Source organism: Suricata suricatta, chromosome 3, assembly GCF_006229205.1.
Source record: "Suricata suricatta isolate VVHF042 chromosome 3, meerkat_22Aug2017_6uvM2_HiC, whole genome shotgun sequence".
NCBI classification, from domain to species: Eukaryota; Metazoa; Chordata; class Mammalia; order Carnivora; family Herpestidae; genus Suricata; species Suricata suricatta.
In genome coordinates, this window is record NC_043702.1 from 18,082,272 (window position 1) to 18,108,698 (window position 26,427).

The window sequence follows — 26,427 nt, forward strand, 5'->3', positions numbered from 1 at the left end:
TGGCACCAACAGCAATGAAGTTTACTGATTGAAATCATCCTGAATCTGGGGGGAGGAGGGAGCTTAATACATAAATCTCTTCTAGTTTCTCATTCTTAAATCATTTGACTTGTAGCTTATCTCTCTTTTTGTAGTCTCTAGCTCTGGGTTGAGTTGGTGGCTTGAATAGTAAAAAAAGAACAAGTTGGCAATAGCGGGGGAATGAAGGTGGGTGGATGGAGGGCAGGAATCTGAGATCACGTGCTGTGGGGCGGCCTCAGGAGATGAATGAGTTTCCTGCAGTGTTTGGCAGAGGCCGGCCTCGGGCTGCTGGGCGGCAATAGCTGATTCCCCAGAGAGAGCATGGCTAATTGCTCGCTGGCCCCCAGGGACACCAGCACCTGTGGGACAGAGAGCAGATGACAGAACATGACATGCAGAAGACTCTCGTTTGGCCTAGCAGTTCCCACTCTAGGAAAGAAAGAGGGGCGCCTGGGTGGTTCAGTTGGTTAAGCATCTGACTTCGGCTCAGGTCATGATCTGTTTGTGGGTTGGAGCCCTGCGTTGAGCTCTGTGCTGACAGCTAGCTCAGAGCCTGGAGCCTGCTTCAGATTCTGTGTCTCCCTCTCTCTCTGACCCTCCCCTGCTCACACTGTCTCTCTCTGCCTCTCAAAAACAAATTAAAAAAACATTAAAAAAAAAAAGGAAAGAAAGAAAAAGAAAATGGGCTCTTGGTGACTCAATATAGATTATGTGGGGAAGGAGAAACTTTGGAGATAGGGCTCATCGGGACCAGAGCTCTACTGCCATTCTCTTTGGTTACACACCATCAAACTGAGGCACCAAGGGATCCATAAATTTGTCCCAGGAAGGGGCAGTGACAATGCACAATGCAGCAGTGACAGTAAGTCAGAAAGTGCGACTCCTAGTCATGGGTCTTGACCAGTGAGTCTTCACCTCAGTACCACCAAGAGTCTCATTTATTATTTCCCCACATGGATTGCCAGAAAATCCTATAATTTACATCATCACGATGCTGTCAGAATTTCTGTTCTGCATGAACCATCCAATGCTACCACACTGCTTTATTATATTTCGGTAGGTAGATGTGTGATTCCCATTAGGCTACTTATGTCCCAAGCAGAAAAAGCAGAATAAAGCAGTGGTTAAGGTACGAGCTCAGGACTCAGACCCTTGAGCTCAGAAGTCCAGTCCCCCAAACTAGCTTTCTAACTTGGGCAAGTTATTAAATTCTTAGTACCTCAGTTTCCTCACCTGCAAAATGAGGACTCTAATAGCTTAAATCAAGTAATAAAGGTAAAATGCTTAGTGTGGTGCTTTTCACGTGGTAAGTGCTACAAAATAAAAATAAAAAAGATAGCCCCTGCCCAGAATGAAATCTCTCTAGAGCTCAACATCACGTCATCTGGCCTCACCTCCTTCCCACACAGCCTCAAGAGGGGAGAAACCCTGGGCCTTGAGATCCTGGGAATTTGCCATTCATCGGAACCCTCTCCCACATTCCTTCCCTTTTCCAGGGTGGGAGATGGTAGATGGCACTCTCATCTCCAAGACACCGCCCATGGGTTTCCTAGTGTCCCGGTTCCTTAAAGGCTATCTCAGAAAACTGTCATGAGATACAGCCCCATCATCATGGTCCAGAAGTCCCCAGGGGTGTACCTGATGGATGCAGGGCTCCCGCCGGAGGCTCCGGAGGGCAATGAGGGCGGCCTCCTTCACATTTAGCTGGGGGTCTCTGCACGCCACCTCTAGGAGCCGTTGGGGTACTTGGCACTGTAACAGCTCCTCCCCCAGCCCCTCGGGGCCCAGGTTGCCCAGAGCTGAGGCGGCATTGCGCCGGATACCAGCCTGAGGATCTCCAAGGAGCTGGGTCATACTGGGTATTGCGGCTGCCAAGGCAGGTCCCAGGGGTCCAGCTTGGTAGGCTGCATTGCCCACAGCAAAGCTGGCACCACGCCGCACAGCAGGGTCCTTGTCTCCAAGCCCCCGCAGCAGAAGGCTGAGCAGCCCAGCCTGGCTCTGCAGTGCCCCACGCACAGCCATGCTGTGCTGCAGCAAGTGGCCCAGGAGCCCGTACGTGCGGGCCCGCACGGAATTCTCCAGATGGCCCAGGAGGCTGCGCAGGGGCCGATAGGATTCATCGGAGCCGGCCAGGAGTTCCTGGATGAAGGACAAGTGGCTGGGAGACAGTACCCGGGCTGTGTGGGCCAGCAGGGAGAGAATGTCGGAGGTCAGCAGTGGCTGGTCACCCAAGAGGGCAACCGAGAGGAAGGAGATGATGGTTCTGGGGGAGGCAGCCACCGTGTCCACAAACTGGTTGAGAGACGTGGAATCCATGAGGGCCAGGTGTGTGAGGAGGCTGATGGGCAACTCAACTTGCGTCAATGGAAGATGGTGGCAGCAGACCTGGGAGAAAGCGGGGGGGAGCAAGCAAAGTGGTTCAGGGAGAGGGAGGATTGACTATAGCAAGGTAGCTAGAAGGGACCCAAGCTCTGGCCGAGAGAAAAGCCAAGCTATGCTGAGAAATACCGCAGAGAGCTGTAAGACCTGCCCCAAGCTCTCCACGTGAGGCTGTAGAGCCCGAGAGAACAGGTGCAGGATCACTCCTTGCTCTGCAAGGACTCAGGCTCTCTGCCTTCAAGGTCAAGGACTGCAGAGAAGTGACCCCTGGCTGAGGAGCTGAGTCTCCATGCCCAGACTGGGATGTCCTCCCCACAGAGCTCCAACAGATCCAGACGAGGGACTGATGGAGACGGGAGGCGCCAGGCCCAGCTCCAACCAGTGCCTCCGCTCAGGCCTGAATGCTTTCTCCACTCCAACGCTTACATCAAGCCAGATGCTGCACCCTTCCAGGGGCCCAGGGGAGCCCTGGAGCTGTTGGGAAGTGAATTACGATACACAAGGCCGGCCATCTTCCTTCTCCACCTTCACGCCTGGTAGCTTTCCCAAATACCTGCAGCAGGTGGGCCGTGACTTCTGAGTCCACGAAGTCAGCCAACACACCTCCAAGGACGTCGGCATCCACATCCAGGGCGAAGGGGAAGCAGAGGAGCTGGCAGACAGAGAGCACCACGACAGGCAGAAACTCAGACCCGTGAGGCCTAAGTAGGGCAGTGTGGAAGGATTTACTCAGTCTTACTCATCTGCCCTTTATCATTCTCTGCCCGCTTCTCAAATCCCCCAGTCCAGCCCCACTTCCCCAGCCTCACCAGTCCCATTTGTGGCCCCATAGCTCAAGCTGTCAGCTACTGCTCTCCTGCCACCCCGCCCCATCCCCCACCACAGACTTGTCTGGACTGTCGGGTCCCCCTCCTCTAGCTCGAACTCACGCCTGGCCCAGCTGGTGCAGGAAGCTGGGGGAAAGCAGATGCTTCAGGGTGGACATGAGGATACTTCCACGTTGAGACAGGTGGCTCAGGCATAACTGGGGCTCCTGGGTGAAGGTGGCCATGGCCAGGCTTAGCAGGGCTGCCATGCCTGGAAACACCGAGAATGGAGAGCCAGTGGTGCAGGAAGGGGCCTGGATGCTCCAGCTTCTCCAGGGCCCCCACCTATCTAGTCCCTTTCCCATCCAGCCTACGCTGTGCCATCTCCCCTCGGGTGGCAGCAGCTGCAGTCACTGTGGGCTAATCTGGTTTTAGGCCACGTCCTATGAGAAGGGAACAAAGGAGGCCATGCTGATGGAAAGATACCTTGGGGTGAGATCAGCGTCCAGTCTGGCTCCGGGCTTTGTGGGCTGGACAGAGACAGCTCTTCCTGTGGAGACACCTCCTCGTGGAGTCTTAGAGCCATGGAGAAGCGGTGCCACAGAACGGTCCACATTTCGGAGTTTGCCACGTCCCTTATCAGGCTGCCTTTCCCTGGCTGGAGATGAAATTGAAAGAGGGTGGATAGGGAGGTCAAAGTCAGATTTCAAAATGCCTTTTTCTCTTTTTTTCACTCTTATCCCTGACCTTTAAGGAAAGGGAGTCGCAGAAATAACTCCTCTGTTTTCCCAACACCCTGGGATTTCCCTGTTATCTTAGCTGCCTTTCTGATTACATCTTAACCCACATGGGTGTCTGCTGGAAGCCAGGGAATTACAGCTCTCCTCCCCACTGAATCTTGAGGGATGCAGCTGTGATTCCCCAGAAAGGGTCCACGCTGAGGGCGGTGGCGGGGGGAGGGGGACGTTCAAAGGCTATCACAGCCACCATATTTGACAAAGAGGCAAGTTGGTGTGGCTTCTTCATTCCTATTGTCTAGTGGTTCATCAAAATGCCTAGTTTCTCTCTCCTGCTTCTCCATCCAACCTCAGATCACCTGAACCTGGGTAAGGAGCTGCAGCAGCAGGATGAGGAGGCCGTCATAGAATCCAGAGCCACCTGGTGGAGTCAGCCGCACCTGCTGGAGAGAGGCAGGAAGAATGCAGATGCCCGAGAGAGAGAGAGAGAGAGAGAGAGACAGAGAGAGAGACAGAGAGAGAGACAGAGAGAGAGAGAGAGAAAAGGGGGCCTCATCAACCCATGCCTACAACTCCTGGTCAGGGTGAAGAGCTCGTCCTCAGCCTGGTGTAGTGGAGAGAGCTCTCCTGGACCTACACGAGTCCTGGCTCCTGACTATTCATTCAACGACTGCCTCTGCCCTAAAGACACCTTGTCTGTTGGGTCGGAAGACACTTGCTAGAGAAGAGGCTGGGGTTCAAGACACAGTTGAGAGCACCTAACTCTGCCTTCTGGAGGTGGAACACCAATGAATTAAAAGTTCGAAAGGCAGTTAAGAAAAGGAGGTTGTAGGAAGGGACAACATTCCTCATGGCATAAATAAAGGCAGGTCATGAAAACTGATCCATGAAGTTTGGAAGTGGTAACTCCTGGTATAGCAGGATTATAGAGCATGGAGGTAACAGATGAGTTTTGAGAAGAAGGTAAAGGAGTTTGGACTTTATCCCAGAAGCAGTGGGAAGCCACTGAGCTCCACAAACTCCACGTGGACAAGATTTTCATCTCTGTGATTCACTGCTGTAGTATCAGAACCCAGAATAGTGTTCAGTACTCAACAGATTTTTCTGTGCTAAATACTTATGCGTTGAACAAATGACTAGACCATCAAGAAAGCTCTCCCTGGTGGCAGTGAAGAGAATGGACTGGAGAGGAGAGAGCCTAGAAGAGACAGCCTTCAGCGGGCAAGTGCCACAGTGCAAGATAGATGGTGTGCACGCAAACAAAGGCAGGGCAGTGACAGTGCCAGGTAGAAGGTGGAACACATGGGGCCTGGGGGAACCGTCTAGATGGGGGAATAATGGAGCAGAGGACACAGTTTATGATGACTCCCAGATTTCTGACTGGGGTTCCTGGATGAATGTGAGTGTCATCACTACCGGTGCCAGCTCTCTGAAGTGTAACTTTATCTAGAAAAAGCAGATGAGCCTGAGTCTCATTACATTTCATGCACGTCTTTCAAGTGTGCTGTGAGATGAGATGGGAAGGGCTTTCCAAATTATAAAGAATTCTGCATCTATAAGGATGACGATCATTTGCATGTGATGTCTATCCTTCTTATTCCAAAATGAGAGAAAGAGGGGTTCCAGAGTATCTAAAAAGGAGAGGGGGGAAGAAAGCCCAGAAGAGGAGAAAGCAGGAAGGGGGCTATACAATGGACAGGGTTCCTCAAGAGTTCTCAGAATGCCAGCCACCTTTTCCATCTCAGTGAAGGAGGAGTGGGGATAGGGAGGGCAAACTGCAGTCAGAGAGGAGGAGAGGCAGCTTGGGAAGTGACCTAACAACAGGAACAGGAGCTTCTGGGGGAGGAGACTTAAGTAGGCCGGAAGATCTCACCCTCCAGGAGGTAACTCGGATCCCCCTTCCTCTGTCCCTCTTTGGAGTGTCTGCCCAGTCTGGGCTCAGAGAAGCTGTCACCGGGGGGTGGGGGTAGGGGTCAGGACAGGGAGGAAAGGAAAGACTCTGGCTCTTTCCCACTCCTTAGTTTGCCCCAGGCATGCTGGCACTTCAGTCTTTCCCCCCTGAGTGAGGTCCTGGATCTGACTCAGAGAAAACATGGTCTGGGCCCTCTGCGGTGTATCTCACCTCTGCAGGGGCAGACAGGGCGTGTGAGGCTGCAGCAATCCACTCAGCAGGCTGAAGGTCAAAGGTCACCCCTTGCTGACCAAGCTGACCCAACAGGCAGGCTGCTGCACTCTGGGGGGAGTTAGAGGAAAAGAAGGAATGTCTGAATCTGCACAGTAGTCACAACAGGCAGAGAAGAATGCCTTATGACAGTTCCTGATGAGACCGTGACGCCCGTGACCCCGCAGGCCTGGGTGGCAGGGTGAAAAGGGGAAGAAAGGAAAAGCTGAAAACTTACCACGAGAGAGACGATGTGTGAATGGGTAAAGAGAGTAGCAGTCTCATTGCCTAGCTTCTCCATTCTAGAAAAGAAGATACATCAAAGGGTGCAGCCAAATGAAAGGAGGCTAGGGAGTGGCCTCCCTCCCTGCTGGATGGCACTCTCCACATGGCTGGATGATCGCTGAGCCGAGGCACAATGTTGGTGGGAATCCAGGTCTGTTCTGTTCTTTGCAGAGAACACTTCCCCCTCTCTATCCCCATCCCTTCCGAGGATTGGCTGTAAGCTGCCATTCCCCATATTCTACGTCAGAGTGAGCTATCATGAGGGAAGATTCCAGTGGAGAGACCCTACTTTACGGCTTACCCAGAAGGCAGATCTTGCAGCCGAAGGACAAGAAGGGAGAGAAGGTAGAGTGCCACCTCAGCAGACTCTTCCCAATCTACTACCTTTACCTACAAAGGAAACCTAAGATATCAAAGCAACTTTTTTTTTTTTTTTAGTTTTTTAAAATTTATTTTTGAGAGACAGAGAGAGAGTGTGTGAGCAGGGGAGGGTCAGAGAGACAGGGAGATACAGAATCTGAAGCAGGTTCCAGGCTCTGAGCTAGCTGTCAGCACAGAGCCCAATGTGGGGCTCAAACCCACAAACCGTGAGATCATGACCTGGGCCGAAGCCGGACGCTTAACCAACTGAGCCACCCAGGCGCCCCTATCAGACCGACTTCTGATTGAGACAGTAGGACCACCACGATACGCCTGCCTGTGTTGCTGGCCTACCTTGCCCTGGACCAACATCAACAGTGACTCCAAGGCCAGGGGCTCTTGCCCTAGAAGATGGCACAGGCACTCACTGACGTGGCAGCATGAGTAGAGAACCTGAGGGAGCAGAAAGCAGTCTGTCAGTGAGGCCAAGCAGCCTCTGGGTTCCTAGACAGGAAGGCTCCTCTGAGAAGCAGGCTAGCCTCTCTGCAGATCTCGATTCGAGAGGTTCAGGCCACTTCCACCTCTTCTTGCTATAAGGCGGTGAGATGGGGCTACTGCTCTGCTCCAGTGAGGACTGGCTAACAGTGAGGCCATCTCAGGTTCAAAGCAGAAAGGGACCCTCTGGGGGCTCTCATCTCTCTCAGTGTCTTTCTCTCTTGGTTTTGGGGGGTTACAAAGAAACCTGAAGTGCTGAGAGTTCTGGAAGGGCAGTACCTTGAGAAAGTGTAGGCACAGGACAGGATGCTGCAAGCCAGAGACAAGGGACAGCCTCAGGTGGTTGTTGTCCTCGATGAGCTGATTCGCCAAATGCCGAGAGATCTGTAGGGACATACCTGAAGCCTCAATCCCATTCCCATATTCCAATGCTATTCCTCTCACATGTCCCAACTGCTCAGGGCTTTCGACTCCTTGCTAGCCACTCTTCCTCAGGTTCACCAGGAACCTCAGACCCCATTCCATTCCCAGTCTTCATGGCCAGTGAAGAACCGAAAGTCATGGCCTAGTTTAGCCCTAGTGGAGACAGGTATAGAGGAAAGTGCTGCTGGCCAAAAAGGAGCAGGAAATCTAAATCCCGGGCCCTTAAGCCGCATCATGGGTGGCTTCGAGTCAGCTACCCTACCACAAGGGTGGTTTGTCCCTGAGCTCTCTGGCCAGCTGGCCAAGGGCTCTGGGATTTTGGCAACACCATGTTCTGCAAGTGGCCCAGACCCAGGGTGGAAGCATCTTGTTTCTGGAAGTACAGAGTAAGGGGCAGCATAATTGCTTGTTTTTCTGCCTTTCTGAGAAGCTGAGGCCAGCCTCCTTGTCTCCTGCAACAAGGAGGACAGGAATGGAAAACGCAGCTCAGACCTGCTCCTTGGCGTCCCAGCAGCTGGGCAGTCCCACAGGAGCAGTGCAGATGGCTGCCAGCGCAGAGGACACGGCTCCAGCCAGGTCCTCACTCGGCTCCCGTGGTGGCTGGCTCACTTGGGGGGCTCCTATGGAGAAAAGCAAAGAACACAGGGTGGGCTCCGATTGTTTCTCTCAGATCCCCATTTGTTCTTTCAGTGCACACAGTTAGTTACTGAGCACTCACTAAATGCCAGCCACTCTTCGAGGCAATGGCAGTCGGGAGGGTAGAGCCAGAGTTACTCAGAGGTCAAGAGAACCTCTGCTCCCTACTCTGGTTACCTGGGGGTGTGTGGAAAGGGAGCTGGGGAACGGTCAGGCCATGAAGGAGCCCGTCCAGCACAGCTCGCCGCGTAGTCAGCAGGCTGGAGTAAAAGGCTTTGGAGATGGTCCGGCTGTTCCCATCCATGGCTTCACACAGAACAGTAAAGCACTAAGGGAGATAAGGGCGGCGTTAACATTAGGGTGGCAGAAAACTGACTGGGTTTAGGGTAAGGAGCAAGAATCCCTCAGAGAACCCGAGAATAAAGGAGAAAATCCAGGGGACCCGGCTGTGGACCATCCTAAGTACTCCTCGCACAGAAATGCATTATAACTGCCTTCACATCTCCAGGATGGCAATTTTAGGTATCAATCCTATTCTCTGTCCAGCTGCCTCCTAGATGATGCTTCTGAACGTGTTACCTGTAGTCGATGAGTATGAGAATTCCTGGGGATTCCTGGGTCCCTTCCAACCCAGCCCTACTGATTCAGAATTTCAGGAGGTGGGGTGTTAATTCCAAACCTCCTATGCACTCACTGCACAGTGACATATGATAAATGCTAGCCAATAACGTGAGTCACCAATGGCCAAAGTTTAGGTTAGATGTTGAAACTTTCTGAATTGAAAGGATGAGGGAGGTGAAAATGGGCTCTCAGACTAGAAGAGTTTGAACGGACTGCTCGCTGGAAGAGCAATATAGCCCAGGTCCATGTTCCCAATTGCCAGTCTGAACAATGAGGAGGCAATTGTTTATTTCCATGCTCATGTTCCTCCCTAAGTATCTCCCTGGAGATCAGTCAGAACTCAGCTATCTTCTCGTTCAATCCTTCATTCTCCCGTCCCTCACTTCCAGAGTCCGGGGGCTAGAACCCACTAGAGTTTTCTAGTCGTAGGACAAATAAGTTTGGGAAATATTAGTCTATCCGCAAGTCTCTTCAAGAAGAGATACTTCTGGGGCGCCTGGGTGGCTCAGTCGGTTAAGCCTCCAACTTCAGCTCAGGTCAGATCTCATGTTCGTGGGTTCGAGCCCCGCATCAGGCTCTGTGCTGACAGCTAGCTCAGAGCCTGGAGCCTGCTTCCAGTTCTGTGTCTCCTTCTCTCTCTGCCCCTCCCCCTCTAAGCTCTGTCTCTCTCTGTATCAAAAATAAAACATTAAAAAAAAATTAAAAAAAAAGAAGAGCTACTTCTACTTGTGGCTCCCTGAAATAGGCCACAGTGCTTAATGTCTCTGGGCCTTTGTCCATGCTGCTCTTTCTACATAGAAGGTCCTCCCTACTTTCTGCCTCACCTACCTGGCAAAGTTCTATGCATTCTTCAAATCCTAGCAAAGATGATTTCCTTTGAGACTTCTTCTATGACGCCCCCACCAAGGGGTATTATTCATTATCTTCTTCAGTGGTGCTTCTGTGCTTTATACAAGTTTTATACAAGTTCTAATGGACTTTTCATGCCATTTTCCTTGTTCATTTTTCATCTCTCCTACTAGACTTTTTCATCTCTCCTACTAGACTTTTCCATCTCTCCTACTAGACTACTAGTCCTTTGACAATGAGGACTTTCCCATACTCATGTGGCATATAGCACATAGTCAGTATTAATAAATGTTTGTTCTATTACCTTATCTAACCCTGTATAGTTATAAGAAAGGGAAAGGGAGAAACATGGAGAGACATCAGAGACAGAAATCTGGACAAGGGAGCACATTACCATAAGGGTATCCCTCCTTAAAGTCTGCTCAGAGTCTTCTGGTTGGGCCAGCAGTTTCCCCAACAGATCCAAAAAGAGGTTGGCGGCCTCCTGAAACACCTGTAGGCTGGGAAAAAATAGCCCATCTCTCTAAAAGTCCACATGTGGTAAACATCAGTTCTGGGCAGACAGGAAGATTTGTGCAGGGGAACACATCAGAATGCTCCCCCCTCATCTTCCCTGCTAGCACACACACAGTCTTACACACCCTCCAAGGCCTTTCTTTGCATTTTCTCTATGTTATTCAATGTAGTATGTATGGTGTGTGTATAGTGTATGGTGACCCTTAGAACCTCAAAGTCTTGGGGTGAACGTAGAGTGATCTCAGGGTCCTTAAGAGGATTAGCTAGACAATCTGGGGATCCGAACCTATTGGCTTCTCCTTACTTAGCCTCCTCCTAATAGAGGGGGAAGAAATGGGAGTAGAAATGGAAAAAAAAAAAGTGGCCAACAGAACAAAACTGGCTCTCATCCCACCTGTCACCTGTCTGGCTCCTCTCCAGATTGAAGGTGCAAGCAAAGTAGGCCTGGATCACAGCCAGCAGGTCCCGCAGGAAGGTTCCATACCAACATTGCTGCCAGGGAAGAGGACGGAGTAAGGGCGATGTAGGCGAAGAGAAAAAGCAGTGAAAAAGGTGTCAGATATCCAGCCAGGCTGACCAAACAGGGTGGCTTCTGGACAGGAAAAGGAAGTCTAGAGGTAACAAAGGGGCAGCCAGGGGGCTGTCAACAGCCTGAAAATGTGTCTTGCTTGGCTGGAATAGCATCTAGGAGTCTGAGAGGCTCTGTTTTTCAAAATAGCTCGAGTTCTTTTCTAAATTCCTTAAAAACACATAAGGTTAACACTCACCAGCAGGATGCAGCTTCCTGTTACACATTTCAGTGTTCTGTCCCCTCCACTCAGCCACAGCACAACAGAGCGTGGACAAGCGGAGGTCCGGCCTGGGACACAATGAGCCTCACGCCTACCTCCTCCGTTTATCCTGCCTCCTCCATTTATTGTCCCTGTGGCCACTGACAAGCCAATGCCCATTAAGTTTATTAATCCCTGAATTTCAGTACTCTGTTCTATACAAGCAGGTCAATTGAAGCCTGGGATTTAATATTCCAAACCACAGTGCTCTAAATATTGTGCATAAAAATCTGGATCTCTAGCTTCTCTTAGAAAACCGGAAGACTTGGCAACGCTAGGCCCAGGTTCTCATGGGATAACACTGAGCTGAAGCTGAGGGCATGTCCTGTTCAGATTAGGCACAAGATCTCTGGTCTATCATCTTCTCCACGACTCCTACAATCACACAGAGTCTACCTCAAGGACTGATGTGATCTGCGTGGCCTCAGAAGGCAATGGAATATGCAATCCATGGTCTACTAACCAGAGAGGAGGAAAGAAAATAAAAGGCAGTGGGCCGAATAGACATGGCACTTTGAAGAAGAGAAACCAAGGAGCAGAAATTCCTATGAGTCTTTCAAGGCTCCTGGCCCCGTGCTCACCTGCTGGATACTGCTGCTGTCCTGGCTGTGTCTGAGCAGGTTGAGCAGCAGCCCGGGGATCCCTGTGTCGCAACAGAAGGAATACAAGGGAACAGAGTCGCTGCAGCTAGACAAAAGACTGCTCAGGACCCGGAGTGCCGGAAGGATATGGGAAGCCCCCTCCAGCATGCCTTTCAGGATCTGGGTGACACGAGGGAAAGAAAAAGTAATCGATATTACCAGAGGGAAAAGGAGAGTCACAAATACTAAGAGTCCCTAAGGAGTTGGCAAAGCAAACCAACTGTTCTCATTCCTTTCTTTGGGACTCTGAAACCCAAAGGAGAACAAAGGAAAAGGGAAGTAGTAGCAGAAGAATATAGATGGTCAGGTCACCTGACTTACAACAATGGTGACCAAGGGACAGAGGACCTCCCCTCAGAATCTCTGTCAGGCCCAGTGCCATTCCTATTTGTTCCCTCCCTTCTTCAGCCCTTTAAAAAAGGGCTTTTCACTTTAAAAAAAAAAATACATGCTGGGGTGCCTGGGTGGCTAAGTTGGTTGGGTGCTGAACTTCGGCTCAGGTCATGATCTCACTGTTCCCAGGTTCGAGCCCCATGTAAGGCTCTGTGCTGACAGCTCAAAGCCTAGAGCCTGTTTCAGATAACTGTGTCTCCCTCTCTGTCTCTGCCCCTCCTCTGCTTGTGTTCTGTCTCTCCTACAAAAATGAATAAACATTTAAAAAATTTAAAAGCAGGGGTGCCTGGGTGGCTCAGTCTGTTAAGCCTCCGACTTCCGCTCAGGTCAGATCTCACGTTCGTGGGCTCAAGCCCCGCGTCAGGCTCTGTGCTGACAGCTAGCTCAGAGCCTGGAGCCTGCTTCCGGTTCTGTGTCTCCTTCTCTCTCTGCCCCTCCCCCTCTTGTGCTCTGTCTCTCTCTGTATCAAAAATAAATAAAACATTAAAACAAATTAAAAAAAATAATAAAAATAAAAAATTTAAAAGCAAATAAATAAATAAATAATAAAAATTTAAGGGGCGCCTGGGTGGCTCAGTTGGTTGGGCCTCCGACTTCGGCTCAGGTCAGATCTCACATTCGTGGGTTCGAGCCCCGCGTCAGGCTCTGTGCTGACAGTTAGCTCAGAGCCTGGAGCCTGCTTCTGGTTCTGTGTCTCCTTCTCTCTCTCTGCCCCTGCCCCTCTCATGCTCTGTCTCTCTCTGTATCAAAAATAAATAAAACATTAAAAAAAAAATTTAAAAATACATGCATGTGCACACATACACTTCCAAAGATTAAAAACAATGGACACAAAACAGTGTCATTCAACTCTAGACAGATAAAACAATATCATCCAACTCTAGATCAGGACTTGACTATGTATGACCTATAGGTCAAATCTAGCCTGCCACTTATTTTCATACAGCCTACAAAGTAGGGTCAGTATGATACTTTTTTTATTTTTTATAATTTGAAAAAAATTTTTTTTAATGTTTGTTTATTTTTGAGACAGAGATAGTGCGAACAAGGGAGGGGCAGAGAGAGAGAGGGAGATACAGAATCCGACACAGGTTCCAGGCTCTGGGCTGACGCTGACAGCCCAGAGCCTGACACGGGGCTCGAACCCACAAACAGTGAGATCATGACCTGAGCTGAAAATCGGGTGCTTAACCGACTGAGCCACCCAGGCGTCCCAGTATGACACTTTTAAATGGCTATTCTTTAAATTTTTTTTAATGTTTTATTTATTTTTGATACAGAGAGAGACAAAGCATGAGAGGGGGAGGGGCAGAGAGAGAAGGAGACACAGAACTGGAAGCAGGCTCCAGGCTCTGAGCTAGCTGTCAGCACAGAGCCCGACGCGGGGCTTGAACCCACAAATGTGAGATCTGACCTGAGCCGAAGTCGGAGGCTTAACCGACTGAGCCACCCAGGCGCCCCTTAAATGGCTATTCTTTAAAAGGGGATGCCTGGGTGGCTCAGTCAGTTAGGCATTTGACTTTTGATTTCAGCTCAGGGCACAATCTCACATTGTCGTGAGACTGAGCCCCGCGTCGGGCTCTGCACTGACAGCACAGAGCTTGCTTGGGATTCTCTCTTTCTTCTCTCTCTGTCCCACCTCAAAAATAAATAAACATTAATAAAAATATAAAAGGATACTCTTCAAAAGAGAGTAACGCTTTATATCAAGTGCTTTATCACATGCCATTCAGTGTTTCTAAATCTTTTCACTTATTTGGTCATTTCCTCTTCACAATGACACTGTGCAGGAAATGCAATACCCATTTTACAGATGAGAAAACTAAAGCCTCTAGACAGGTTAAGTAAGGAGACAATGGTCACACAGCTAAAGAGTAGTTCAGACAGGGGCGTGTGGGTGGCTCAACCGGTTGAGTATCTGACTCTTGATTTTGGCTCAGGTCATGGTCTCACACCGGTGAGATGGAGCCCCATATCTGGCTCTGTGCTGACAGCGCACAGCCTGCTTGGGATTCTCTCTCTCTCACCCCCGCCCCGGCGCTCGCTGGTGCGCGCGTGCGCGCTCTCTCTCTCTCTCAAAATAAAATAAACATTAAAAAAACTTTTAGAAAAAACATAGAAGGAAATATTCCAGACGTTGGGTTTGGATTTCTTCCATGTAACACGAAAAGCATCATACACAAAAAGAAAAAATGGTAAATGGAGGTCATCAAAATTCAAAACCTTTGTGCTTCAAAATACACTCTTATGAAAATAAAAAGATAAATCATAGACTGGAAAAAAAATATTTGCAAACCACATCTGATACAGTCTCCTATCCAGAATATACAAAGAATTCTTACAACTCAAGTAGACAGAACCCAATTTGAAAATGAGCAACAGTATTGAAGAGCTAGTTCACTAAAGAAGATATACAAATGGCTAATAAGCACATGAAAAGATGCTCCACTCAGTCATTAGCAAAATGCAAGTTAAAATGCAAGTTAAAAGCCATTATTTCACATTTAATAGAATGGCCTTGATAAAAAGACAATAATACAAGCTGGCAAGAATAAGGAGAAATGGGAACCCTCATACATTGCTGGTGGGAAAGTTAAATGATCCAGCCACTTTGGAAAATAATTTAGTAGCTTGTTAAAATATTGAATATAAATTAACATCCAACCAGCAGTCCTAGGTATCCACAGAACAAAAAAGAAAACATATATCCACAAAAAGACTTCCATATGAATCTTCATAGCAACATTATTCAAAAAAGCCAAAAAGTAGAGACAATTCAAATGTCCATCAATTGATGAATGAATAAACAAAACGTGATACAGCCATATGATAGAATGCTAATGAGAATGAGCAATAAAAAGGAATGAAGTAATGATACACATCATAAGAAGAATGAACCTCAAAAACATTCCGCTAAGTGAAAGGAACCAGATGTAAAAACGGTGGATTGGGGAGCCTGAGTGGCTCAGTCAGTTGAGCATCTGACTTCAGGTCAGGTTGTGATCTTGTGATTCCATTAGTTTGAGCCCCACATCAGGCTCTGCTGTCAGTGTGGAGCCCACTTTGGATCCTCTGTCTCCCTCTCTCTGCCTGTCCCCCACTGACACGAGCACACGTGCACGCATGTATATTCTCTCTCTCAAAAATAAACATTAAAAAAAAAACAACAGGGGCGCCTGGGTAGCTCAGTCGGTTAAGCCTCCGACTTCGGCTCAGGTCAGAGCTCACGTTCGTGGGTTCGAGCCCCGCGTCAGGCTCTGTGCTGACAGCTAGCTCAGAGCCTGGAGCCTGCTTCCAGTTCTGTGTCTCCTTCTCTCTCTGCCCCTTCCCCTCTCATGCTCTATCTCTCTCTGTATCAAAAATAAAAAAAACATTAAAAAAATTAAAAAAAAAACAAAGAAAAAAAACCAAACTATATATTGTATGGTTACATTTATATGAACTACCTGGAACAGGCAAATCTACGAGAACTTAAGTTGATTAGTCGTGGCCTGGGACCAGGGCTGGGAATGATCATAACCTGTAAATGGGTATGAGGAAGATAAAAATGTTCTAAAACTGGATTATAGTGATGGTTTCACAACTCGGTAAATTTCCTAAAAATCATTAAAAAAACTTTAAACTTGGTGAGTTCCCAGGAAGGAAGATCACAGTGTTTCATAAAAGGGAAGGCTTTGTAAGACCGAACATTATGAATACCAATTAAGCAAAATACTATCCTTTAAAAAAGAATTTCATTTTTCTCATCAGCGTGTCTATATCAGAAAATACTGTGCACTTATTTTTAATTTAATCTACTTTAAAAATTCCATTTCTAACTTAATTAAAATTTTAATTTAATCAAGAAAAATTCTGTGGAAAATGCTTTTCTTACTATGGAAGTACTTAATACCCTCCATTTTTGCCCCTTGCTCTTCAATGCCTGCAACCTTTACCATCAGAGTCTGTGGACCCCTGCTCTAGATTGAATGCTTTTTCCCTTCAGAAAGAGAAACCCGAGGAGGGGCACCTGGGTGGCTCAGCTGGCTAAGCGTCCGACTTTGGCTCAGGTCATGATCTCATGGTTCATGAGTTTGAGTCCCACGTCAGGCTCTGCTGACAGCTCAGAGCCTGGAACCTGCTTAGAGTTCTGTTTCTCCTTTTCTCTGCCCCTCCCCCACTAGCACTCTGTCTTTGTCTCTCTCCAAAATAAATAAACATTAAAAAGAAGAAAGAAAAAAAGAGAAACCTGAGGTCTGTTCTTTCTCTCTTACTAAAGGAGGTTAGCAAATCTCCTTGAATTAGATGGATTGAAAGAGAATTGGAAAGGGACAAACTTTCTTTTTCTCCTTATGTTTTTTAAGGCTCATCTGTGAGTAAAATGGTCTAAAACCCCATCCACAGTACCCTTTTGCCCGTCACCTGCCCTCCGGCCTCACGCAGCTGGCCCTGGATGCGCTGGCAGAAGTCAGGATTGCAGAGCAGAGTGAGAGGGGCCTTCAGCTGGACGGGCACCGGGCTGGCGGTCTCCAGCAGGTGCTGCCACTCGTCATCATCACTGTCGGGCTCCTGAGGCACAGGGGAGTGAAAGAGGTCAGGAGTGTGTGAGGTTCAAGGGTTGTAGTTCTCAACCTGCAGGATCATGGAGTAAATGCAAGAACCAGTGAATCCTTCGACACAGATGTGTTTGCTTCAACCGCCAGATTAAAAAGGTATAGTTTGGCGCTAGGTGAGGGGTCTTGAAAAGTCTCTTGGAGAATACTGGCACACGTTCATAGAGATACCTACAAATATGTCCCCAGCAGCATGCTTTATAATTTAAAAAATTGGCAATGTCATAAAGGCAATTGGTAATGGAATAATAAATCATGGCATATCCATAGTAGGAAATATGATGACGTTATTAAAAAGATTGTAGTCCTGAGGTATCACTTATGTAGTATTCCGACCAAAACTGCACACATGAATCTAATCATGAGAAAAGATCAATTGAGGAACATTCTACAAAGTAACTGGCCTGTGTACCTCAAAACTATCAATCACGAAAGACAAAGACTAGGAACTATTCCAGATTAAAGGAAACTAATGAGGTATAACAACTAAAGCAGTGCACAACACTGGATTGGATCATGGACCAGGAAATAAATTTTTTGCTCTAAGGAACAGTATTGGACCAACCGGCAAACTTTGAATATGGATCATAGATGAAGTAGCAGAATTATATCAAGGTTAAATTTCTAGGGGCGCCTGGGTGGCTCAGTCGGTTAAGCCTCCAACTTCGGCTCAGGTCAGATCTCACGTTCGTGGGTTCGAGCCCTGCGTCAGGCTCTGTGCTGACAGCTAGCTCAGAGCCTGAAGCCTGCTTCCAGTTCTGTGTCTCCTTCTCTCTCTGACCCTCCCCCTCTCATGCTCTGTCTCTCCTGTATCAAAAATTAATAAAACATTAAAAAAAAATTAAAAAAAATTTTCTAACTTCTGCAATTATACTATAATAGAGAAGGTCAAGGATCTTGTTCTTGGGGCGCCTGGGTGGCTCAGTCAGTTAAGCCTCCAACCGGCTCAGGTCAGATCTTACGTTCGTGGGTTCGAGCCCCACGTCCGGCTCTGTACTGACAGCTAGCTCTCTCTCTCTGCCCCTCCCCCTCTCATGCTCTGTCTCTCTCTGTATCGAAAATAAATAAGACATTCAAAAAAAAAAAGGATCTTGTTCTTAACAAACATGCACTAACGTACTTACGGGTAAAGGGACATGATTGCATCTTACCCTAAAACGACTCAAGAAAGAGGATATACCATATGTGGACATATACAGAGAGAAAATCATGAAGCCAATGTGGCAGAATTCTAAGAGTTGACGAATCTGGATGAAGGGCATACAGGAATTCTTTGTGGTATCCTCACAATTATTCTTGAAGCTTGAAACTATTTCAAAATAAAAAGTTAATCCCACCCCCTCAAAAAAAAGCCAGAAAAGATTAAGGTAGAATGATATGTTCAGATGTAGAAAGACCTCCAAAACAGATCATCTGGGAAGAGAGGCGTGATGCAAAACAGTACATATAGCATGAACTCAGTAACAGAAAAGCAGCCAAACACTGCAGGTTTCTATGTGTCTCTACATATATGTAAAAATGCAAAGGTTTGGAAAAAGGAAGACTAAACTCATAACAGCAGACACCTCTGGAACTGGGGCAGGACACAAGAGGGACTTTCATTTTTACCCATGTGTTCCAATTTTTGATAATTACATGTTTAGATACTATGCAATTAAAATCTATAAATTAATAGTAAGAAAGAGATTTTTAACACCAGGGAGGCTGTTTCTTGGATGGCTTGGAATCACTGTTCTAGAAACACATCTACCCACACCCAACATCCCATGGCAAGGTCAAGGCCAAGAGGGCCCCCATGGCTCACCTCATTTTCTAGGTCCACTGCATCAATGCTCTGCTGGCCCACCACCTCCGGCCTCTGCTCTGGGAGAGCAGGGTCAGAATCCTGGCTGACCTGGTTTTCCCTGCCGGAGGAACAGGTAATAAGAAGAGTTCCAGACCTGTGAGGCTTAGGGTTCATCTACATACTCCTCTCTCTAAGCCCAAGATAAGAATGAAGAACGAGCCATACAGGACTGGATAGGAGAGAGCTTTCTTCTAGGATACGGCCGGGACAGGATGTGGGCCACTACACATATCCCTGGCTGCCCTTCCACTGTGGATCTTCCTCTCAAGGCTACCTTGGCGGTTTGCACCTGTAGTTCTCAACTCAAATATCTTCCCTTTTACACGGAGACAATTCTTTCCTTCTCAGTTAATGTACAACTGAGGCATAGAGAAAGGAAAATCCCCATGACCACTGATGAATCAGGAAAGTATCCGGAATCGGAATTCAAGAACACGGGACTTGGACTCCAAGGGCCCCGTCCACACTTAGGTGGTGGCTAGTGACAGGCGCCATGTTGTATTTGTTTTCACTAAAACCAAAGATCTTTAAGGTGCCTCAGTCTATAAATCCCTGGCTAGCCCCTCCTCACCGAGGTATGGGGGGGGGCTCTCCAGCCCCCCACTCAGCCCAGCTGTTCTTCATTTCTGAGGCCAAGATCCCAGCCAAGAGGCCTGGTTCCTGAGGAGTGGCTCTTAGTCGGGGCAGAGGGGCTGTGCCAGAAGCCATCTTACTGGTCCCATCCTCTTGCTCAAGGGCAGGTCCTGTGTTCGGGTGTTTCTGTGGGAAATGGGCAGGAGACACTGAATCAAAACTGTCTGGTTGGGGAGCAGGGGTGCCTGGGTGGCTCAGTTGGATAACGTCTTGCTCTTGGTTTCAGCTCAGGTCATAATCTTGTCACAGGTTCAGTGAGTTTGAGCCCTGCCTCAGGCTCTGCACTGACAGCGTGGAGCTGGCTTGGGATTCTCATCTCTCTCCCTCTCCCTGCCCCTCCCCTGCTTGTGTCCTTGCTTGTGCCCACCCCCCTCTCTGTGTCTCTCTCTCAGAATAAAGAAATAAACTTAAAAAAATTTTTTTTAATTATTTGTTTGGCTTAGTCATTTGAACGTAAAACTCTTGGCCTTGACTCAGGTTATGATTTCATGATTTGTGAGTTTGAGCCCGGCATCAGACTTTCACTGACAGCTTGAAGCCTGCTTGGGATTTTCTATCTCTCTGCCCCTCCCCTGCGCATGCCCTCTCTCTCTCTCAAAATGAATAAATATAAAAACAAAACAAAAACTATTTGATTGCCACAGGGCAGAATGAATCCTATTCATGGCCCTTTCTCAACCATCCTTCTCCAATTCTCCCAATCACTATACTGGTCATGTCGCATATTCGCCTCTGTCCCACATACCTTCTGCCTGGCCTCCTCAGCCATGCGCTTACAGGCTTGTTGCAAGATTCGAGAACGATTGCCCTTGGGGGCCAGCTGATGTGCCTGTTGGTCCTTTAGGACCTGAAGTTCTGGGGGTAGGCGACTGGTGAAGGGGGTGCCCAAATCTGGAGCTGCTGGTTCGGTTATTACTGCAGGAAAGAAGATGGCGAATACACGATCACACTGGCGCTGCGCTATCATCTCCACTCTGCCAGAGACAACGTCAGTGTCCTCAGGCTTCCGTGAGAGGAGGCTGTTTTGACAACGTGACAAAGAGGGACTGGGGTTGTCAGGGAAGTGCCAAATGCCAGGGAAGTGCCAAAGGGCTAGGAAGAAAGTTCAGGCTGGTAGGGCAAAGCAGACATGTTGCGTCCAGACACTGGGAGAGGGCGGTAGATTGGGAAGGGCATGAGGGATGTGCAAAAGCCCTGGGAACCCTAATGACTCACTGGTGACACGACCAGCTATAAAGGGGTGATGTAAAAGGTCTGGCCAGGACAGACGCTGCCTGGGGTCCTTGGTGAGCAGTCCCTGCAGGAAGTTCTGTGGAGAGAAAAAATACCAACGGGTCATTGCTTTCCTATAGGCTCTCTCTAAGTCACCAGCAGAAAGAGGAAACAAGTCTCCTGAGTCCGTTCCTTCAGCGAACTAGCTGGTCTTGATCACACCCTCTCTAACCCTATCCTTAGGCCTCATTTCCCTGGCTTTGAGGACAGACTTCCCTGCCTCACCTCCTGGAGAGCCCTAATTCCTGTCCAGAGACTTATTGTCACCTTCACAATCATCTTCAGAAAGCAAACATTCAAAGGAGTCCAAATTGCTCACTCTGCCCTCCCTTTGTTTGCAAGTTTGTTTGCAGGTAGGACCAGAAGCATTTGTGGTTAAAAGCACACTCACACACAAGTCATGGTGTGAAGGAAAACAGAAATCTTTCAGCAAGTCTTGAAATGGTGGAAGGGAAGGGAGACTGCCTCTGAATAGGGTGTATCTGTTATGGTGTATCCTTGGGGAAATCCTCAGTTGGGCCTAAAATGGGGATAGAAGGTACCAGTCGATCATGATGACCACTGTTCCAAAACAAAGTGATTAGTGCACTGTGGCTCTTGCTGAAGACACCCGCTGGTCTGCTCTAAGGGAGAATGACCCTCCTATGGAGATTATCCACTTACATTTCTTTTGCTTAGATTCTTTTTGATAATTACTTGAGTCTCCTCAACTAAATAGGTTATGGAGACACTTGTCCCTTTTCATCTTAGACAGGGCAAGGGAAAATTATAAAGAGACTGCACTCTGGGAAAAGGATGAATTTAAATTCCACTGAGGGCACCAATTTTGCCCTAGATAAGAAATAAAAAGGGTCAACTCTTTACCCTCACTCTCCCTCCCTCCCCTTCTGAGACTTAGCTGCAGGGCACAGATACTGCCTCTATCATTTGCCCCTAATCACTGATTTCACCCCACTAGCTCTGGCCCTTTGGATTTCTGAGGATTCCTTCTTTCGGGAAGAAGACTAAAAGCTGTGGGCAAATCAGATATCATTTGGACTTTGCATCTGATCAGAAGTAAGTGGAAGAGAGAATGTGTAAAAGGACAGTATCTGTCTCTGATGGCTTGCAATTACCTTTCCATTGTGATAAAGAATTGCCTGCCCTGGGGCGTCTGGGAGGCTCAGCGGGTTAAACTTGATTTCAGATCCGGTCACGAGTTCAGGGTTTGTGAGTTCAAGCCCCACATTGGACTCTGCATTGACAGTGCAGAGCCTGCTTGGGATTCCTCTCTTCCCCCCCACCTCTCTGCCCATTCCCACTGCACATGTGTGTGCTTTCTCTCAAAACAAATAGACTTCAAAAAAAAAATATATATATATATGAATAGTTTGTTATGTATATGAATAGCCCACCCCAACGAGGGGCTGGTATTCCCAAGTGGGGCAGAGCGTAGAACAGCCTCCCAGAATACGCCCCTGCCGTGGAAAAGCAAGGCAGCATGGCTCAGCCCCTGCATTAGTTCAGTAACTGCAGAGACTTGCCCCATATTTTGGATAAGGGAACCAGGGCAGAGGAAGACAAGCTTCTGATGCAAAAGTAATCTCCCTTTCCAAGTTCATTACCTTGAAGCAAGGGCTAATGGTGGTCGGCCAGCGCACAGGGTTCTTGAGAATGAGGCTGACCAGCTCAAAGATGCTCGTGGTGTAGAAGGGAGGGGTACCCACAGCCAGCTCATACAGGATGCAGCCCACAGACCAGAGGTCTGCAGTGTGGTCGTAAGGTCGCTCTTCCACCAGCTCTGGAGACATATAAAGTGGTGTGCCTTTGATGGATGTCAGCACCATCGTGTTGGTGCTCATCGCCCGGGCAAACCTGCAGGAGATGACAGAACGAAGATGGGAAGTGAGAAAACATATTCAATAAACGCCAGGCCTATCATGGTGTGAGATATTCCAGACTCAGAGAACACCTTCCAAAAGACCCAACAGGAACCCCAGTCTTGAGCTCAGGTTCTAAAATGAGGCCCAGGTAAGTCAAGCATATGGCCTAAGACTCCCTGCAGAACTGGAAGGTCAGGCTCCTCACCCAAAGTCACAGAGCTTGATGCCACCACCCTTGGCAAGGAGGATGTTCTGAGGCTTCATGTCTCGGTGGAGAATGCGATGGGAATGCAGATAGTACAGAGCGGACACCAACTGGGCTGCAATGGCCTGGACCTACAGATCAAACAGGCAGGGGAAAGAAAGGAGAGGTCAGAAGAAGAAGCCTACTGATGAGCCCAAAGACACTTCCCTAAATTACTGATGAGATCTTCTTTAAAAAAAAATTTTTTTTTAATGTTTTTATTTATGTTTGAGAGACAGAGAGAGACAGCACGAGCAGGGGAGGGTCAGAGAAAGAGGGAGACACAGAATCTGAAGCAGGTTCCAGGCTCTGAGCTAGTTGTCAGCACAGAGCCTGACGCGGGACTCGAACCCATGAGCCATGAGATCATGACCTGAGCTGAAGCCGGATACTTAACCGACTGAGCCACCCAGGCGCCCCCGATGAGATCTTCTCTTCTTTCTCTTTCTTCCAGAGCTTCCCAGGACATCATCTTTAGCACTTGCCTCCCATGCACTCATTCTTTCATTTGTTCATTCACTCATTCAAGGAACATGTATCCAGTCTCACTAGCTGCATGACCATGGATGGGCAAATCATCTCGTGCCTCCCAGATCCATCATCTGTGAGCTGACGATAATAACACCCCCTCCCTTATAGGATTCTTGTGAGGATTAAATAAGTTAAAGCATGCCGTGCTCAGAATGGTGCCTGGCATTTAGTAAGCCTTCAGTATGCTTTAGCTGTTACTAAACAAGACAAAGTCCTTTTTCTCAAGACAAGTGATCAGACAACAAATAAGTTAGACAAAATGAGTAAGATGGTGACTTACAAACAACAATGTTTAGAAAGAAATGGATCGCTACAATAGGAAGTCAGGGGGGTTGGTGGGAGGGACTACTTGCTAGGGTACAGAGAAATCCCTAGAATGAATGTGGCTGGGGAATGTGTTCCACCAAATCCCACTGCCATCCAGCAGGTCTTGGTGGTGAATTCTGCCTTAACAACAACCGTATTTCCTTCCTGCCCTCTCTGGTACCACCACATGGGCCTTGTTTCCCCTAAACATGTCTAGTGACAGCAAAAGCACTAATAATAGCTAACTATGTTGAATACTATACATCAGGCATTCTTTTAAATGCTTTATATAAGGGGCACCTGGGTGGCTCAGTCACTTAAGTGTCCAACTTCGGCTCAGGGCATGATCTCACGGTTCGTGGATCTGAGCCCCACATCGGGCGCTGTGCTAATGGTGCAGAGCCTACTTGGGATTCTCTCTCTCTCCTTCTCTCTCTGCCTCTCCCATGCTGGAGCTTTCTCTCTTTCAAAAAAAATTTTTTTTTAAAGATTTAAACACTTTACATGAATTCATTAATCTTCACAATAGTCTCAGGAGACAGATGTTATAATGACATTCATTTTTATTTTTTAATTTTTTATTTAAAAACATTTTTTAATGTTTATTCATTTTTGAGAGAGAGACAGAGCATATGCAGGGGAGGGGCAGAGAGAGAGGGAGACACAGAATCCGAAACAGGCTCCAGGCTCTGAGCTGTCAGCACAGATCTCAACATGGGGCGTGAACCCACGAACCACCAGATCATGACCAGAGTGGAAGTCGGATGCTTAACTGACTGAGCCACCCAGGTGACCCAATGACATCTATTTTTAAATGAGAAAATAGTACTGAAAGGTTAAAGTAACTCATCTAAAAGGATCCAGCTAGAAAGTGGCAGAGTCAACCTTCATACTCAGAGATTTTGGCTTCAGTGTTGACATACTTTACTGTCATGCCTGTCTCCATATACACCTAGACTCTTATATTCTCCTCAAGAGTTTCCAAAATGGAGAATTTCAGTGCCCTCCGCTTTGCCTCCCAGTCCGTAATCTGAAAAGAGGTCAGGGGAAGGGAGAAGTCTGAGCCAGGAAACATACCTGGTCTTCTGGAAGTTTTCCATCATCTTCCAAGATCTGAAAGAGCTCTCCCTCCGCATAGTCTGTCACTACCACCACCTGCAGGGAGAAGGCAATGGTACTGATGGCTCAAGATTTATGGCTAATGGGTCAGCATTCTGAGGCTGGGAAATGTCTGAGACCCTTTTCCCGGGGAGAGGTGGCCCCAAACTGAAGTACACCTCTTTGTCAGTTTCAAAGCTGTCAAGCATATGCACAATGTTAGGATGCCGCAGATGCCGCATGATTTCAATCTCTCGTTGCAGATTCCTCAGCTCCTTCTCTGAGCGTCCCAATTTTGGAATGAACTTCAGGGCCACCACCTGTCAGTGGTAAAACGAAGAGTTAAGGCCTAACCAGAACTTGGGCTTTAAAGTATTTGGGCAAATTCTCATTATCTGCTCGTCTCCCACTCCCCTTCCTCACAGTACCCTGGCCTTATCCAGATGCCCCCCCACCTCTTGCTCAAGGAGAAAACAGCTTCTGCCAGACAGATCCCTTTGGTGGATACTGGGAGAGGTGTTCTGATCTGGGTAAAGAACTCTAGGTAAAAACTTAAGAGAGTTAGGGGAAAGAGATGGAAGAAAAAATTGAAGGAAGAATAGAGTTCAGGTCGTTTATTTATGGTATGATAGACAATAATAATAATAAAGATAAAATTTATTTGTTGTTTAGTGGGTGTCAGAAACTACACTAGTGTAGTGATTCAGCATGAATCATATTTAATCCTCAACCTCCCTCATTCAGATATTGTTCTTATCTTCATTCTATAGATGAGGAAACGGAGACATGGAGAGGTTAACTTGTCCATAGTTCTAAGGCTAAAAATGGTGGGCCCAGGGTCTGAACCTAAGTAATCCAATATTAGAGCACACACTTCATAAGAGGAATGCCTGAATGAGTGCCTTAGGAATACAGGTCCGTATTCTGGTACAATTTTCCTCTGTAGTTGGAGATACAGAATCCCACCCAAGAGATATCACTCCTTGTTAGCCACCTGAGCACTGTATTTTCTTCGACCCTTGTACACTCTCCCAAAAGAGCCTTCTCCAATCATCTCCAACACGTGGTACTTTTCCATGACAGAGGTTTCAGGATCCCTCAGAAGGAAGGAAGTAGAGGTGGTGGTGAAGGGCTACAGCTCCAGGGACAGCTCCACACATCTAGGAGGCCTGGATTGGGCATGAAAGAAAGGTTTGTTAGCCACCTTGCCTTTTCCTTTTTCATAATCCAGGCCTCAAAAACATGGTAGGGGGGAGTGGATAGAAAGATGAGATCTTGGGAGCAAACAGAGCGCCTCCTATTCTCCCTCCTTTTCAATCTCCTCCTGTCTCCAAACCGAACCCCGTTCCCACAGAACCTCGTACCCCATTCCCCTCTCCACGCAGCTCCGCCCACCGGACCGCTCCCCCTCCTCTTCAACCCAGCCTCCCCACTCGGCCCCGCCCCCTCCGCTCCGCCTCGCCCACCAGACCCCGCCCCTTCCATCCAGCCTCGCCTATCGCCCCCACCTCTTCCAGCCTCCCCCAGATTCCCGCCACAGCCAACTTCCTCAACACCCCCGCCCGAGCCGACTGCCCGTGCGCTTCATAGAGCAGAGCCCCACTCACCCCCCAGCCCAGGAGCTTCAAGCTCCTCAGGCCGAAGGATGTGGGCCCTGGTCTTCAGCCCCGCCCCTTCTAGCTGCCTGTGGATTTTGCCTGACTTATAATTCTTCTCCACCCCCACTGCCGGTGTCTTTAGACTTTTTAGACTCCTTTTGTTACCAGATGTACTCGCTGGAACTGAGGTTCAGAGGACAAAGGAGTTGAGAGGTGTTGGAGAGACGTCGGACCACCCATAGGCACGTTCTAAGACACTTCTGATCCGTCTCTTGGCGATCAGGACCCAGTG

At 48.2% G+C, this 26,427-nt stretch overlaps 1 protein-coding gene across 7 annotated transcripts; it reads right to left on the reverse strand.

Moving 5' to 3' along the window:
- Positions 1-26,320, reverse strand: STK36 (serine/threonine kinase 36). 7 transcript variants are annotated; one of them, XM_029933799.1, is made up of 27 exons: positions 26,301-26,320; positions 25,532-25,706; positions 24,717-24,857; positions 24,517-24,594; positions 22,564-22,694; positions 22,101-22,350; positions 20,440-20,533; positions 19,970-20,139; positions 19,163-19,350; positions 18,550-18,649; positions 16,555-16,701; positions 11,701-11,880; positions 10,684-10,781; positions 10,168-10,273; positions 8,481-8,631; positions 8,160-8,287; positions 7,524-7,628; positions 7,104-7,202; positions 6,691-6,779; positions 6,343-6,406; positions 6,066-6,176; positions 4,303-4,386; positions 3,693-3,864; positions 3,330-3,477; positions 2,954-3,101; positions 1,660-2,406; positions 1-380 (listed from the first exon to the last, which is right to left on the reverse strand). In XM_029933799.1, the coding sequence occupies exons 2-27, from the start codon at positions 25,613-25,615 to the stop codon at positions 237-239; spliced, it is 3,957 nt and encodes a 1,318-aa protein (XP_029789659.1). In that variant the 5' UTR covers positions 25,616-25,706; positions 26,301-26,320; the 3' UTR covers positions 1-236. The 7 variants fall into 7 exon arrangements, with proteins under 7 accessions (XP_029789659.1, XP_029789662.1, XP_029789660.1 ...); XM_029933802.1 differs by lacking the exon at positions 26,301-26,320 and adding an exon at positions 26,145-26,222 and having other exon boundaries at positions 4,309-4,383; XM_029933800.1 differs by lacking the exon at positions 26,301-26,320 and adding an exon at positions 26,145-26,222 and having other exon boundaries at positions 4,303-4,383.
- Between the last annotated feature and the right edge of the window lie 107 nt (positions 26,321-26,427).

Excerpts from the sequence above, each read along its gene's own strand:
- STK36 (XM_029933799.1), bottom strand. The coding sequence starts at position 25,615 with ATGGAAAAGTACCACGTGTTGGAGATGATTGGAGAAGGCTCTTTTGGG. Across the intron at positions 8,632-10,167 it reads TAAGGAGGGATACCCTTATG|TGCTTTACTGTTCTGTGTGA; the intron begins GTAATGTGCTCC and ends TATCTCCCTTAG. Across the intron at positions 3,478-3,692 it reads GACGCTGATCTCACCCCAAG|GCATGGCAGCCCTGCTAAGC; the intron begins GTATCTTTCCAT and ends CGGTGTTTCCAG.